Genomic DNA, 16,300 nt, shown 5'->3' on the forward strand with positions numbered 1-16,300 from the left:
AAACTAAGGATCTTATCCTATTGATAAACAGTTTTCTCAGTGTGTTTCAGGACATTCCAAGTCGCACATCCATCTTGGAACATGACGTGGATGTGGGGAACGCTGTTCCTATACGTCAGCATCCGTACCGGGTTAATGCTAAGAAAAGGGAGGTAATGAAAAGTGAGGTAGCTTATTCATCACAGAATGACATGGCAAAACCCAGTAACAGCTCCTGGAGTTCCCCATGTATTCTTGTTCCTAAGCCTGACGGTACGTCCCTCTTATGTACGGACCATCGTCGCGTAAATGCAGTTACAAAGTCTGATTCTTTTCCTCTACCTCGCTTAGATGACTGTATTGATAGAATAGGCTCTGCTGCTTACGTTAGTAAGTTAGATTTGCTAAAAGGTTATTGGCAGGTGCCTCTGACCTCTCGAGCTTCTGACATATCGGCTTTTGTTACGCCAGATAACTTCGTACAATACACTGTGATGCCCTTTGGCATGTATAATGCACCTGCTACTTTTCAGCGGCTAGTTAACATTGTGTTTGCAGATCTGCCAAATTGTACTGCTTACCTTGACGATGTGGTGATTCATTCGTCTACTTGGACTGATCATCTCTCCACTTTGAAAAGTGTGTTTCAGCGGTTGGAGAATGCTTCTTTAACCCTCAATTTGGCCAAGTGTGAGTTTGGGAAGGCTACAGTGACTTACTTAGGGAAACAAGTGGGATGAGGTCAAGTGCGCCCAGTAACTGGCAAAGTGGAAGCAATTGTTGCTTTTCCTGCTCCCACGACTCGCCGCCAGTTGTGCACATTCCTAGGGATGGTAGGGTACTATCGTACCTTCAGTAAAAATTTCTCAACGGTAGTAGCTCCCCTTTCATCTCTGCTTAGTCCCAAGGTACCATTCAAGTGGTCCAAGGACTGTAACTACGCTTTTGAGTCCGCTAAAGCGCTACTTTGTAGTGCCCCAGTGCTTGCCGCTGTAACGGTTTTCTAGTGGTGATGAAGGAGAGTCGGACCAAACTGCAGCGTGTCGATTGAGATTCATGTTTAATCAAATAAAGAAACACGAACACTACACAAAACAATAAACGTAATCGAAACCGAAACAGCCTATCTAGTGCAAACTAACCGAGAGTACACATAGGACACTAAGGACAATCACCCACGACAAACTCAAAGAATATGGCTGCCTAAATATGGTTCCCAATCAGAGACAACGATAAGCACCTGCCTCTGATTGAGAACCATTCCAGACAGCCATAGACTTTGCTAGATAACCCACTAAGCTACAATCCCAATACCACCACCAAAACCCCAAGACAAACACACCACAATTACAAAAACCCCATGCCACACCCTGGCCTGACCAAATACATAAAGATAAACACAAAATACTTTGACCAGGGCGTGACAGCCGCCCCCAACTTTGACAAACCTTTTAAGTTGGAGGTAGATGCTAGTATAGTGGGGGTGGGTGCGGTTCTCTTACAGGAAGATGAAGACGGAGTGTATCGGCCCGTCAGTTTCTTCTCCCGTAAGTTCAACTCGTGTCAGTCAAGGTACTCTACAATTGAACAAGAGACGCTGGCTTTATTGCTTGCCTTACAGTTCTTTGAGGTATATGTGGGCTCCAGTGCCTTGCCTGTTATGGTCTTCACGGACCATAATCCATTGGTGTTCTTGAAGCAAATGTACAACCAGAACCGCCGCCTTATGCGGTGGGCTCTGATTGTACAAGGATATAATGTATAGATCGCTTATGTGAAGGGCTCGGTGAATGTGGTTGCTGATGCTCTATCACGGGTTTACTAACTGGGGATGCATTGGCTTTTGTTATTGCAAAACTAGGTTTGCAATTTTTGTGGTGGGCGTGTTACGTTCCCCAGATTATGTGTTGTAGTTTGTGTATTTGCATGTGTTTATTTCAGGAAATGGCTTCCTGAAATCCCTCAAGCAGCTGATTGGTCGACTCCAGGGCTAATTGGAGAGCTGACCCCGCCCCCTCGTCAAGACACAGCTGTCTCCAATTACCCATTCCTTCAGAAGCTATATAAAAGCCAGTGTTCTGTTCAGGAGAGAGAGATTTTGGAGGTAGGGATTGCCGAGAGAGATTTTGCTAGAGGTAAATTTGCTGGGAGGTCATTGCAGAGAGTTGGTATGTTCTGTGAGTTTGTTGCTCAGGTAGAGCTTATTTGATGTCCTTTGTTTCTTAGTTTGTTTGTGAAAATGGTTTAATATTCTGTTACATTTGTTCCCAGGGGGGAAGGGGAAGGCACCTAGGGAGTGCTTAGGCAAGAGGCCCGCGGGCATACATATACCCGTAGTATATTCATTGTCTATGCACAATGGGTAAGACCTGGGCGGACCACCCCCTGTATTTTGGTTAGGGCACCAGGTGGTGCTAAATTAGGTAAGAAGTGGGTAGGCAGGTAAGATAGGAGAGGGGGGGCTTTGAGATTTACTTTCTTTGCTTTGGTTCCGTCCAGCCCATTTTCCCCATATTACCGTGTAAAGGAATAAAGTCCTTGTAAACAGTACCACATTCTGCCTGTTGTCATTCTTACTCGCACCTACAGTCCATACCTTTTTTCACTTCACGGAGAGTTTAGTTGTAGCAGGGTGTTGCGTTCCCTCTTCATAGAGGCGTGCGTAACAATGACTATGGGTCACTGTCTCTGAGAGTGGAGAGATGACTATGGGTCACTGTCTCTGAGAGTGGAGAGATGACTATGGGTCACTGTCTCTGAGAGTGGAGAGATGACTATGGGTCACTGTCTCTGAGAGTGGAGAGATGACTATGGGTTACTGTCTCTGAGAGTGGAGAGATGACTATGGGTTACTGTCTCTGAGAGTGGAGAGATGACTATGGGTTACTGTCTCTGAGAGTGGAGAGATGACTATGGGTTACTGTCTCTGAGAGTGGAGAGATGACTATGGGTTACTGTCTCTGAGAGTGGAGAGATGACTATGGGTTACTGTCTCTGAGAGTGGAGAGATGACTATGGGTTACTGTCTCTGAGAGTGGAGAGATGACTATGGGTTACTGTCTCTGAGAGTGGAGAGATGACTATGGAGATGGTTACTGTCTCTGAGAGTGGAGAGATGACTATGGGTTACTGTCTCTGAGAGTGGAGAGATGACTATGGGTTACTGTCTCTGAGAGTGGAGAGATGACTATGGGTTACTGTCTCTGAGAGTGGAGAGATGACTATGGGTTACTGTATACTGTTCACAGGGAAATCATAATGTATGTTATGGGGGTGATATGGTCTTTTTTTTTTGCAGTAGATGAAATATGTTGGTTACTCACCCATTTTTCAAGAGATCTATATTGTCTTAAATGTCATACATGATTATCAAATGCACATTTAGATCAATAGATGTTTTAAGTTGTCCAGTGGTAATGTCAGAGACGTGCAGTATTCCATCTGTAATCCAGTATTATAGTGTAAAAGCTGCAGGCTGTATCTAGTAACCTCGGCCCTCTGTCCAGGGGGGAAGTTTCTCCAGTTGTCTCCAGATGTTTCTATGGAGCAGAGGGGACAACAGTGATACAGTAATAACTAGCAGAGCCATGACACACGCACGCACACGCACACACGCGTGCGCACACACACACACACACACACACACACACACACACACACACACACGGTAATAATACAGTAATAACTAGCAGAGCCATGACGCACGCACGCGCACACACACACACACACATGCGCACGCGCACACACACACACGGTAATAATACAGTAATAACTCCCAGAGCCATGACACACGCGCACACACACACACACACACACACACACGGTCATAATACAGTAATAACTCCCAGAGCCTTGCCTGAATCGGTTCTATCTGCCTGTCCAACTGTAACACCCCACCCCTGCCTGACCCACATACTAAACTATCCCTGTGTGTGGGTGGGTAGGGACTGACCCAGATCTCGCTTTAGCCACTAGCTGAGTCACAAATGGACCTCATCCATCTACGTCCTCATCCTACAGCCCAGTCACATACGTATCCCTCTTCCACTAGACTGAAAAGGAATCCCCTAACTCACCATCTCCCCTTAAAATAACCCATCTCCTTTTAACTAATACATCTCCTAAACTAATCAATTTCCTCCTAAACTAACCCATATCCTACTAACTATCCCATCTCTTTCAAAATGAACCCATATTCTCCTAACTAACCCGTCTTCCTCCTAAACTAACCCATCTCCTCCCAAACTAACACATCTCTTCCTAAACTAACCCATTTCCTCCTCACTAACCCATCTCTTCCTAAACTAAGTGTTAGAAGTTTAGGTGGTGGAGATGGTGTTGTCTGGCCCATTCAGTAAGAACCCAGTGTGCTGCTCTCCCCATACCAGAACAATGTGCACGCACACGGACGTACCCACCACGGAGGGTATGGCATCATCCACCTCAATCAGACACAATTGGACCAGGTCTCACTGGGCACTGCACTTCATGACTCAGCATTTCCCCTAAGCCCCCCCACTCCCACTCCCTCACCTCCAACCCTCTCACTCCTCTGTTTTGGTATCAGTGCTATATGGGATTCAATAGACTTTGGTATGTTTTAATCGTCATGTCATGAGTCATGTCTAGTGGACCGACTGTCTGAAACCACTTGCTGACTGAAATGATCAAAACAGATGAAAAACTTTCATCCACCTGAATTGATTTTCTTACATCTGCATTAGTCATGTCTACAGACCCTTCCCATCAGATATGTAGATAAGTGAGACATATTGTCCATAGGTGAAATAACATTGCTCTATTATTATAATGCAGCTGCAATGTCCTGTGAGAGGAATACAGATAGCGATTTTTGATGAAGATTTTAGACTGTTTGTAATAAAGAAAATGTCTCTATAATACTAGTGTGATAGAATTAATACCTGTCTAATAAGAGAGTAATTTAATTAATACATGTCAAATAAGAGAGTAATGGAGTTTATAAATCTCTAATAAGAGAGTTGTAACGGTTCTCTTTTGGTGAAGGAGAGTCGGACCAAAATGCGGCGTGTAGATTGCGATCCATGTTTAATCAACAAACGTAAAACACGAATCAATACAAAAACTACAAAAAACAACAAACGTGGAAACATAACGAAAACAGCCCTATCTGGTGAAAACACAGAGACAGGAACAATCACCCACAAACACACAGTGAATCCCAGGCTACCTAAATATGGTTCCCAATCAGAGACAATGACTAACACCTGCCTCTGATTGAGAACCATATCAGGCCAGACATAGAAATAGACAAACTAGACATGAAACATAGAATGCCCACTCAGCTCACACCCTGACCAACCAAAACATAGAAATATACAAAGTAAACTATGGTCAGGGTGTGACAGTACCCCCCCCCAGGGTCTGGGTGGGCATCTGTCCGCGGTGGCGGCTCTGGTGCTGGACGTGGCCCCCACTTCACCGTAGTCTTCCTCCACCTTGTCCGCTTCCGTGACCTCCTAGCCATGGCAACCCTACTTAATAACACGGGACAGAGGGGCAGCTCGGGACCGAGGGGCAGCTTGGGATAGAGGGGCAGCTCGGGACAGAGGGGCAGCTCGGGACAGAGGGACAGCTCGGGACAAAGGGGCTCTTCAGACTCCGACAGCACAGGAGAGGAGGAAGGCTCTGGCAGATCCTGGCTGACTGGCTGATCTGGAAGAGTCTGGCAGACTGGCTGATCTGGAAGAGTCTGGCAGACTGGTGGATCTGGAAGGGTCTAGCAGACTGGCGGATCTGGAAGGGTCTGGCAGACTGCCGGATCCTGGCTGACTGGCAAATCTGGAAGAGTCTGGCTGACTGGCGGATCCTGGCTGACTGGCTGACTGGCGGATCCTGGCAGACTGGTGGATCCTGGCAGACTGGCGGATCCTGGCGGATCTAACTGATCCTGGCAGACTGGCGGCACTTGCGGCGCTGGACAGACTGGCGGCACTGGGCAGACTGGCGGCACTGGCGGCGCTGGGCAGACTGGCGGCACTGGAAGAGTCCGGTTGACTGGCAGATCTGGAAGAGTCCGGTTGACTGGCGGATCTGGAAGAGTCCGGTTGACTGGCGGATCTGGAAGAGTCCGGCTGACTGGCGGATCTGGAAGAGTCCGGCTGACTGGCGGATCTGGAAGAGTCTGGTTGACTGGCGGATCTGGAAGAGTCTGGCTGACTGGCGGATCTGGAAGAGTCTGGTTGACTGGCGGATCATGGCAGACTGACTGATCTGGCTGCTCCATGCTGACTGGCGGCTCTGGCTGCTCCACGCTGACTGGCGGCTCTGGCTGCTCCATATAGGCTGACAGCTCTGGCGGCTTCTTACAGACTGGCAGCTCTGGCGGCTCCGTGCAGACTGGCGGCTCCTTGCAGACTGGCAGCTCCGTGCAGACTGGCAGCTCCGTGCAGACTGGCAGCTCCTTGCAGACTGGCAGCTCCGTGCAGACTGGCAGCTCCTTGCAGACTGGCAGCTCCTTGCAGACTGGCAGCTCCTTGCAGACTGGCAGCTCCGGCTGCTCCATGCAGACTGACATCTCTGGCTGCTTCATGCAGACTGGCAGCTCTGGCTGCTCCATGCAGGCTGGCAGCTCTGGCTGCTTCATGCAGACTGACAGCTCTGGCTGCTTCATGCAGACTGACAGCTCTGGCTGCTTCATGCAGACTGACATCTCTGGCTGCTCCATGCAGGCTGGCAGCTCTGGCTGCTCCATGCAGGCTGGCAGCTCTGGCTGCTCCATGCAGGCTGGCAGCTCTGGCTGCTCCATGCAGGCTGGCAGCTCTGGCTGCTCCATGCAGGCTGGCAGCTCTGGCTGCGCTGAACAGACAGGAGACTGCAGCAGCGCTGTAGAGGAGGAAGGCTCTGGCTGCGCTGAACAGGTGGGAGACTCCGACAGCGCTGGAGAGGCGAGGCGCACTGTAGGCCTGATGCGTGGTGCTGGTATTGGTGGTACTGGACCGAGAACACGCACAGGAAGCCTGGTGCGGGGAGCTGCTACCGGAGGGCTGGGGTGTGGAGGTGGTACTGGATAGACCGGACCGTGCAGGCGCCCTGGAGCTCTTGAGCACCGAGCCTGCCCAACCTTACCTGGTTGAATGCTCTCGGTCGCCCTGCCAGTGCGGCGAGGTGGAATAGCCCGCACTGGGCTATGCAGGCGAACCGGAGACACCGAGCACAAGGCTGGTGCCATGTAAGCCGGCCCAAGGAGACGCACTGGGGAGAGCCGGCTTCATGGCATTTGGCTCGACGCTCAATCTAGCCCGGCCGATACGCGGAGCTGGAATATACCGCACGGGGCTATGCACCCGCACTGGGGACACCGTGCGCACCACTGCATAACACGGTGCCTGCCCGGTCTCTCTAGCCCCCCGGTAAGCACAGGGAGTTTGCGCAGGTCTCCTACCTGGCGTAGCCCTACTCCCTGTGACTCCCTGTGAGCCCCCCCCAAGACATTTTTGGGGCTGACTCTCGGGCTTCCGTCCGCGCCGCCGTGCTTGCTTCGCCAACTCCATTCTCCGATAACCTTCCGCGCACTGCTCCATCGAATCCCAGGCGGGCTCCGGCACTCTCCCTGGGTCGACCGCCCACCTGTCTATCTCCTCCCAAGAAGTATAGTCCATACTCTTGTAGTCCAAACCGTACTGTTCGTCCTCCCATGTCCATAAATCCTTATGTTTCTCCTGCAGTTGCTGTTGCCTGTTACCACGCCACTTGGTCCTGTTGTGGTGGGTGATTCTGTAACGGTTCTCTTTTGGTGAAGGAGAGTCGGACCAAAATGCGGCGTGTAGATTTCGATCCATGTTTAATCAACAAACATAAAACACGAATCAATACAAAAACTACAAAAAACAACAAATGTGGAAACATAACGAAAACCGAAACAGCCCTATCTGGTGAAAACACAGAGACAGGAACAATCACCCACAAACACACAGTGAAACCCAGGCTACCTAAATATGGTTCCCAATCAGAGACAATGACTAACACCTGCCTCTGATTGAGAACCATATCAGGCCAGACATAGAACTAGACAAACTAGACATGAAACATAGAATGCCCACTCAGCTCACACCCTGACCAACCAAAACATAGAAATATACAAAGTAAACTATGGTCAGGGTGTGACAAGAGTAATGGAGTTGATACTTGTCTAATAAGAGAGTAATGGAGTTGATACATGTCTAATAAGAGAGTAATGGAGTTGATACATGTCTAATAAGAGAGTAATTTAATTCATACATGTCTAATAAGAGAGTAATTTAACTAATACATGTCTAATAAGAGAGTAATGGAGTTGGTACATGTCTAATAAGAGAGTAATGGAGTTGACACCTGTCTAATAAGAGAGTAATGAAGTTGATACCTGTCTAATAAGAGAGTGATTTAATTAATACATGTCTAATAAGAGAGTAATGGAGTTGATAAATGTCTAATAAGAGAGTAATGGAGTTGATAAATGTCTAATAAGCGAGCAATGAAGTTGATACCCGTCTAATAAGAGAGTAATGGAGGAAGCAACTGTTTTGAAAAATGGACTCCCCGGGAAGTGTTAGTGTGACGATGTTATAAGCACGACATATCTGTCCTTTCCTGGTTTTTCTGCTGAGAGTCATGGGATACAAAGCCTGATGTTCCTAAACAAACCCAGTTTCTGTCCCCCCCAGGACACACACACACAAACACACACACACACACAAACATACATCCACACAACCACGTTTTGATGAGCAGACTGAATTCCTCTTCTCTTTTATTTATCAAATAAAGCAGTTGAAAATAAAGCATAACTTAAAAAGGCTATTGAGAGATTAGATATACAGTACATCTCTCTCTTTATGACAAGAGGCACAACATAACAACTTTACATCACAGTCTTTACAGACAAATAATTTAAATGAAATGAAAACATGAATGATATCAGCTTTCACATGGATATTACACATACTTAATGTAACACTGGAGCCACACAAAAATCTATGCTACTCTATATGAAACATATGTAATTACTACAAATACCATCTTCAAAGACTTGGTAACTGTTGTGTTTATTTGACATGATCTGGGACGTATGTATAGCCTATGACTGGAAGAGTGGTCGAGGTTGCAGGGTTGGAGAGCTGCAGACACAGAGAGCTGCAGACACAGAGAGCTGCAGACACAGAGAGCTGCAGACACAGAGAGCTGCAGATACAGAGAGCTGCAGACACAGAGGGCCGCAGACACAGAGAGCCGCAGACACAGAGAGCTGCAGACACAGAGAGCTGCAGACACAGAGAGCTGCAGACACAGAGAGCTGCAGACACAGAGAGCCGCAGACACAGAGGGCCGCAGACACAGAGAGCTGCAGACACAGAGAGCTGCAGACACAGAGAGCTGCAGACACAGAGAGCTGCAGACCCCTGAGGCTCCACAGAACTATCACTGGAGCAGTTCTGTGACCACTATCAAACATTTGATCTGCTCAACAGTACACAACTATACAACAAGATAAATAGGGCAGGTTGACATAAACATACAGGTTGTGATACAGAGCTGAATGTGTTGTATTGCATGACGTGTTTTGAGAGCTGATGCTCTTAAAGCCTGGTATAGTTTGTGTTGACACTTTATTTATTGATGATGGATGCTGGTGCTTCTCAGCTGCTGATTTCATGTACATCTTTAACACACTCTGGCTGTAAGATGCATGTGTTTGTTTTTATCTCTATTTACAATCTTTAATCAACACCTCAGTCTTTAGTTGAACAGTATCTTCTACACTCAACTTTGCAGTTTCTTTGGGCAAAAATGATGTGTGTGTTCTGTTAGATCACATGTAGATAAGAGGCCTTGGTGTCAGTTCCGATGACGTTCCGTGCAGAACAACGGTAGAAACCTGTGTCTCTGCTGGTCGGGTTCTGGATCACCAGGGAACCCTGAGGACTCAGGTACCGGTTGCCATAGAGACGGGCCTGACCTGTGACCCTGAGCTGGGATTGGTCCGGCATCTCCCAGGTGATGGTCGCTCTGGGGGTTGCTATGACGTAGCAGGTTAGCTGAACGGCAACACCAGGACGGGTGTAGGTGAGGGGAGGGGGTCCGTTGGTGATGCGAGGGGGGTAGGCAATGACAATCACTGGAACTGTCAGGATAGATGATGTGTCCTGATTGGTGGATCGGCAGGAGTAGGTCCCCCTGTCAAACACAGATACCTGCTGCACCGTCAGAGTCCCGTCATCCAGGACTGAGTACCGACCCGTCCCTGCCGCCTGGCCCCGAGACACGACCACCCCGCTTGGCAACTTCCAGGTCAGAGACTCTGTCTGGCTGGAACCCTGACTGGGGCTGTCTGTCTGGGGGCAGGGTAGCTGTAGATTGTCTCCGTTGATGATGCTGACCAGAGAGCCTGATATGCTGGTGACCACAGGCTTCCTTTCCAGGACAACACTCCTCCCTGCCTCTGGCACTGGGCCTCTTGGGTGAGGTGTGCCCCCTTGGACTGGGACTCCTGGCAGAGGGTTCTCTGTGCTGACTGGGCCTCCTAAGTGAGGTTTCTCATTGGTGACTGGGCTTGTAGGGCGAGGTGTCTCCTGGCGAGATTTCTCTGTGGTCACTGGGCCTCTGGGGCGAGGTGTGTCCTCTCTGTCTGGGCCTCCTGAGCGAAGTTTCTCTCTGCTGACTGGGACTACTGGATGAGGTTGTTCTGGGCCTACTGGGCGAGGTTGCTCTTTGCTAACTGGGCCTACTGGGAAACGTTTCTCGGTGGTCACTGGGTCTCTGGAGTGAGGTGTGTCCTTTGTGTCTGAGACCTCCAGGTGTACCATTATCCGAGCCTCACCCCTCTCGCCACGATTGACACACACCAGCATGCCGGAGTCGCTTGCCCTCACCCCCCTCAGCTCCAGGGTTCCATTGCGGTGCACGGTGAGTCTGCTGCCATAGTAGGGCACTGGGAGAACCCCGTTACCAGGCAGCAACCAGGCCAGGCGGGGGAGAGGGAAGCCCTGGGATGGACATGGCAGAAGAACTGTCTGGCCTCTAACTGCTGAGACCCTTTGGTCCCCTACTTTACAGTCTCCATTATTACTGACACAATTACCTGCACTGACCCTATGATCCCTCCCTGCAGACTGACTGATGGAGATCACAGCACTCAGTCCACTACCACTAACAACAGCTATCTGTCTGTCTGCCCCATTGATCCCACCCCCAGCCCCATTGAGAGTGAAGCTGGGTGGTGTCACCATCACCTCCACCCCCATCACCTTGCTCCTCTCCCCAGCAGCATTGCTGGCTCGGCAGGTGTAGTTTCCTCCGTCAGCCCCTCTAGCCCCCTGGATCACCAAGGATCCGTCTTGCTGCACCACAACCGGACCTGATGCTTCCACTGGGAGGACACGATTCATTGGAGAGAGCCATGTGATCGTAGGGACAGGCTCTCCTTTAGCCCCACAGTTCAGAGCCACTGTGCCCCCTTGTTGCACCTTGATTACCTCATATTTGGTACTGGGGAAGGAGGGAGGTGAGGCGAGGACTTTGACCATCACACTCATAGTGTCCCTCCCCCCATGGTTCTCAGCGTGGCAAACATACTCCCCTTCCTCCCCCATCCCCACCGAGGGGAGGAACAGTGTTCCATTGTCAAAAACAACCAGTCGCCGGCTGCGCCTCCCACTCTCTTCCACCTGCAACAGGACACTTTTCACTGAGGTTCCATCCGGGAGGCTCCATCTTACCGCGGGGTTGGGCTGGCCGGTCGCCAGACAGTCTACATTTAGAGCTGCTCCGTACAATACCACCTTCTGATTTGATGGCTGCTTTGGCTCAATCTTAGCAGGCTTTGTTGCCACGGTGACCTGGAGGAGGCGGAAGTCGTCAGCCATCTTATTTCGCGCGACACATAAATAGTCCCCCCCGTCTTTCTCCGTCACGGACTGGATATACAGCGTTCCATTACTGTGCACCTTTATCCTCTTGTCAAAACTGGAAATACAACCCAGAGAGGATGAGGTTAGATAAGCACAAGATACAGAAACTGAGTGGACAAAACATTAGGAACAACTGCTCTTTCCATGACAGTAGCTAGGTTTCCTTCCGTCACAGCAACAGATTTTCATGCAATTATTCTAGAATCTGCATTAAGAAAATATCAAAATTTTCCCATCAGTGGCATGTTTCAGATTTCAGACAAATGGACTTGTTGTGGATAGAAATCAGTGGGTTATGACATAGTTCACACAAAATGTACTTTTTCGCTTAAGTTTTCATGTACCAAATCAAAATCTAAAGTTCAATGTGTTTCCATCGCATTTTCAACTCTTTGTCACAAAAACGGTTGCCTTAAATAGCAAATGTGTCAACTCTGGTCTCATCACATACGCTCCAGCCAACAGTTCGCAGATACAGTGTCGGTATTGTGTGTTGGCTGGTTCATCTACATATTGAGATTATTATGGATAAGAGCTAGAATATTTTTATTTGTCAAATGGCAGTCAAGGATCGATCATCTTGTCACCAGAATAAGAACCTCGATATTTATTGGAAAGGAGCGTCAAGATCACCGTGCAATTTGACCACCCTGTGAAGTTCATAAATTATTTCATCTGTAGCCTAATAAACTGCATTGTTTCCAGAGTCGTAGTGGGAGGACCTCATACCATATCATTGCATGACTCCAAATTTACCTCAATGTGATGGTTATTCTACCACCATTTCCTGCACAATTAATTTTACAGACACAAAAAGACACCACCATGTCCAACGAACAAATTATCTGTCTGCATTTATACAATTACACCGAAACTTCCTTTCCAGCTGTCGTGATTTTGTTTTTATATGACTTTACTTGCATGAAAACTGTCGATGGAAACTTGATTATAGACTGACCAGGTGACTCCAGGTGAAAACTATGATCCCTTATTGATGTCACTTGTTAAATCCACTTCAGTTAGTGTAGATGAAGGGGAGGAGACAGGTTAAAGAAGGATTTTTAAGCCTTGAGACAATTGAGACATGCATTGTGTATGTTTGCCATTCAGAGTGTGAATAGGCAAGAACAGATTTAAGTGCCTTTGAACGGGGTATGGTAGTAGGTGCCATGCGCACCGGTTTGAGTGTGTCAAGTACTGCAACGCTGCTGTTTTTTCACACTCAACAGTTTCCCAAATAGTCCACCACCCAAAGGATGATCCAGCCAACTTGACACAACTGTGGGAAGCATTGGAATTGAGGCTGTTCTGAGGGCAAAAGGGTGTGCAACTCAATATTAGCGAGGTGTTCCTAATGTTTTGTACAAACTAGACCAGGAATGGGCAACTTTGATGGGGGTGGGGGCCACAAAAAACTGAACTCCTCATGAGGGACCGCAGTGGCTCGCGAGTCTGACATGCAGTCAGAGATGGCCCTAGCCTTTTGACAGCGGAGAGAAGTTTTGGAGTTCATTTCCTGCAATTCCACCCATTTTGCCCTGGGGCATGTGTGGGAGAAATTATTGAAGTTTTAAAGCAAGTTTGCTGCAATTCTACACATTTTGCAATGAGGTGGAGAGAAGATTTAGCAATTTTATAACTAATTTCATGCAATTCTACCCATTTTGCCATTGGGCGGACATAAATGTTTGCAGTATTTTATATTATATCTCGGTGAGAGTGACTAAAAAAATCAATGGGGGCCACGGTTGGTAATTTAACTATGTAAACTACAAGTTTAGATATCAGGCTAGACTAATTTACCAATCTACAAATATTTTGCTGACATGAGCTAATTGAGTGACTGTCAGTGACTGACATAACAAGACAAAAACTGCTAATGCACAACCAAATTTCGAAATTGCACCTTGTGCATTCCACTATAAGGGGGGCGGTCCTGGACTCGGTTAAAAAGATTGGTAATCAATAAGGACAAACACGCACCTGTAACGGGCATCCACTAGTTTCTTGCCAGGTACCCTCCAGACCACTCTAGGCTCTGGGTTGCCGGTTGCTGAACAGTAAAGGAGCAGAGATTCACCATATATGACTATAGAACTGGATGGAGAGGTCGAGAGGATCCTAGCCTTACTGAGGGGGGAGGAGGGTGGGAGGGGAGGGTTAAGGACGGGGGAGGAGGGGGGGAGATCAAATTTACTGTTGATGGAAGAGAAGGTAATTTTATCCATGGAGACAACTTCTCCTCCATCTCCAGTCACCTCCACCCTCACCGTCCTCTTATCCCTGCCCACCGCATTAGTCGCCAGGCACTCGTAGCTCCCAGAGTCCTTAGTGGCTAGCTTGCGTATCAACAAGGTGGCATTGGGGAGGACAAACAGGTTCCCGTTGAGGAATTGAGAGGGGAGCAGAAAGGTGCCGTCAGGTGTCCTCCAGCGGATGGAGGGGGGGGGAGCTCCCCGGGCAGAGCATTGGGCGTAGAGAGGCAAACCAGCGGGCCGGGTTACCTTCTCCTCTCTGGGCTCCTGGATGGCTGGAGGAAGAGAGGACACATGGAGTCGGACTGACAGACTGCCAGCCCCTGCTAGGTTGGAGGCTACACAGCGATACAGTCCTCTGTCTGCTGGGCCGGCCACCAAGATACGCAGAGTACCATTAGGGAATATAGACACCCGGGGGTGAGTTCCAAGGGCAGGGTTGGGGTTAGGGTCAGGGGTTAGGACGGAGAGGTCAGGTAGCACCCAGGACAGCAGAGGAACCGGCACCCCCTGAGCCCGACACTCTAACCTCACCTCACCCCCCTGGTGCACCGTTGCATCTCTGTGGTTGGGTAGCTGAATCCGGGGTGGGTGGGACCAGACCTCCAGGGTCACCATGGCACGGTCCAGGCCCACAGAGTTCTGTGCGCTGCAGATATATGTCCCCCGGTCCTGGACCTGCACGCTCCGGATGAGAAAGGTTCCGTTGGGTAGGACCTGGAAACGCTCTGCCTTGTAGTCCAGTGACATCACAGCTCCTGGGACAGACAGGAATACATATTGAGTGGCATATTGTGTGTAAGAGTGGCAATAGTGAATGTATTGAGTAAAGTGTGGGTATGACAATGTACATTTTGTGTATATGTGAGTGACAGTAGAATGTATTGTTTGTATAACTGAGAGTAGTGTGTGTAGCGTACCTGTGGAGACCTTGGTCCAGGTGATTGTTGGAGGAGGCTGTCCAATGGCCTCACAGGGCAGGAGGGTATCAATCTCAGCTGGGACAGACATGGGGCGCATGTGAGGGGGAGCGATACGGGGCCGGACACGCAAGACGGAGGTCTGAGGGGGGCGTTGGGCTGTCACACTATGGGCTGGAGACGCGGGAGGGGAATGGGGAAGGGTGGACTCAGGGTTGAGTCCAGCCTGACTGTCTGTGGTGGGTGGGGAGGTCTTTGGGGAGCTGAAGGGAGCTCTGGTGGTGGGGACTACAGAGGAAGGGATCTCTAAAATGTCTGGGAGAAGAAGTTTGGGCTTGATAGGGTGTGGTAGAGAGGGTGTGTGTTTTATAGGGGGTGACGTTTGAAGTGGAGTTCTTACTGGGTCAGGCCTAGTGATGACATAGGGGTGCCGGCTGCTGGAGTGTTGTGAGTAGGTGGGGTAAGATGGGGGGCGGTAGCGACTACCATGTGAGTCTTGGATGGAGTTTACTCCTGGGTTCCTCCAGAATATTGTACTAGTAAGAGTGGTAGTAGTAGTGGGAATAGTAGTAGTAGTTGTAGGAATAGTGGTAGTAGTTGTAGGAATAGTGGTAGTAGTTGTAGGTATAGTAGTAGTAGATGTAGGTATAGTGGTAGTAGTTGTAGGTATAGTAGTAGTAGTTGTAGGAATAGTGGTAGTAGTTGTAGGAATAGTGGTAGTAGTTGTAGGTATAGTGGTAGTAGTTGTAGGTATGGTGGTAGTAGTTGAAGGTATAGTAGTAGTAGTTGTAGAAATAGTGGTAGTAGTTGTAGGTATAGTGGTAGTAGTTGTAGGAATAGTAGCAGTAGTTGTAGGAATAGTGGTAGTAGTTGTAGGAATAGTGGTAGTAGTTGTAGGAATAGTTATAGTGGTAGTTCTTCTAATAAAGGTGATGACTGTAGAGGAGGTGATGGCTGAAGCAGTGATAGCTGCTGTATTAGCTGTAGTTGGGGGCAGTAGTTGTTTTGTAGATGAAAAAGAGCTCTCTATTTCTGACTCTGGCTGTCTCTCCTCTGGTTCATCAGGTGCTAGATAGACTGGTTTTATCTTATTGGGTTCTTCTTCAGTGATTGGGTAAAGTGGTTCTATCTCACTGGGTTCTTCATCAGTTGCTGGTGGTTCTATCTCACTGGGTTCTTCTTGATCAGTTGCTGGTGCTTCTATCTCACTGGGTTCTTC

At 48.7% G+C, this 16,300-nt stretch overlaps 1 protein-coding gene across 1 annotated transcript in view; it reads right to left on the reverse strand.

Moving 5' to 3' along the window:
• Positions 1-9,318: 9,318 nt before the first annotated feature.
• The window catches only part of LOC112223577 (matrix-remodeling-associated protein 5-like), a 32,738-nt gene continuing 25,756 nt past the window's right edge, over positions 9,319-16,300 (reverse strand). The window contains exons 9-11 of the mRNA XM_042306960.1: positions 15,082-15,712; positions 13,890-14,919; positions 9,319-11,961 (exon numbers count right to left, since the gene is read on the reverse strand). Coding sequence (XP_042162894.1) covers positions 9,804-11,961; positions 13,890-14,919; positions 15,082-15,712 — 3,819 coding nt within the window. The 3' untranslated portion in view covers positions 9,319-9,803. The remainder of the gene's footprint in view (positions 11,962-13,889; positions 14,920-15,081; positions 15,713-16,300) is intronic.

This window comes from Oncorhynchus tshawytscha, linkage group LG26 (assembly GCF_018296145.1).
Source record: "Oncorhynchus tshawytscha isolate Ot180627B linkage group LG26, Otsh_v2.0, whole genome shotgun sequence".
NCBI classification, from domain to species: Eukaryota; Metazoa; Chordata; class Actinopteri; order Salmoniformes; family Salmonidae; genus Oncorhynchus; species Oncorhynchus tshawytscha.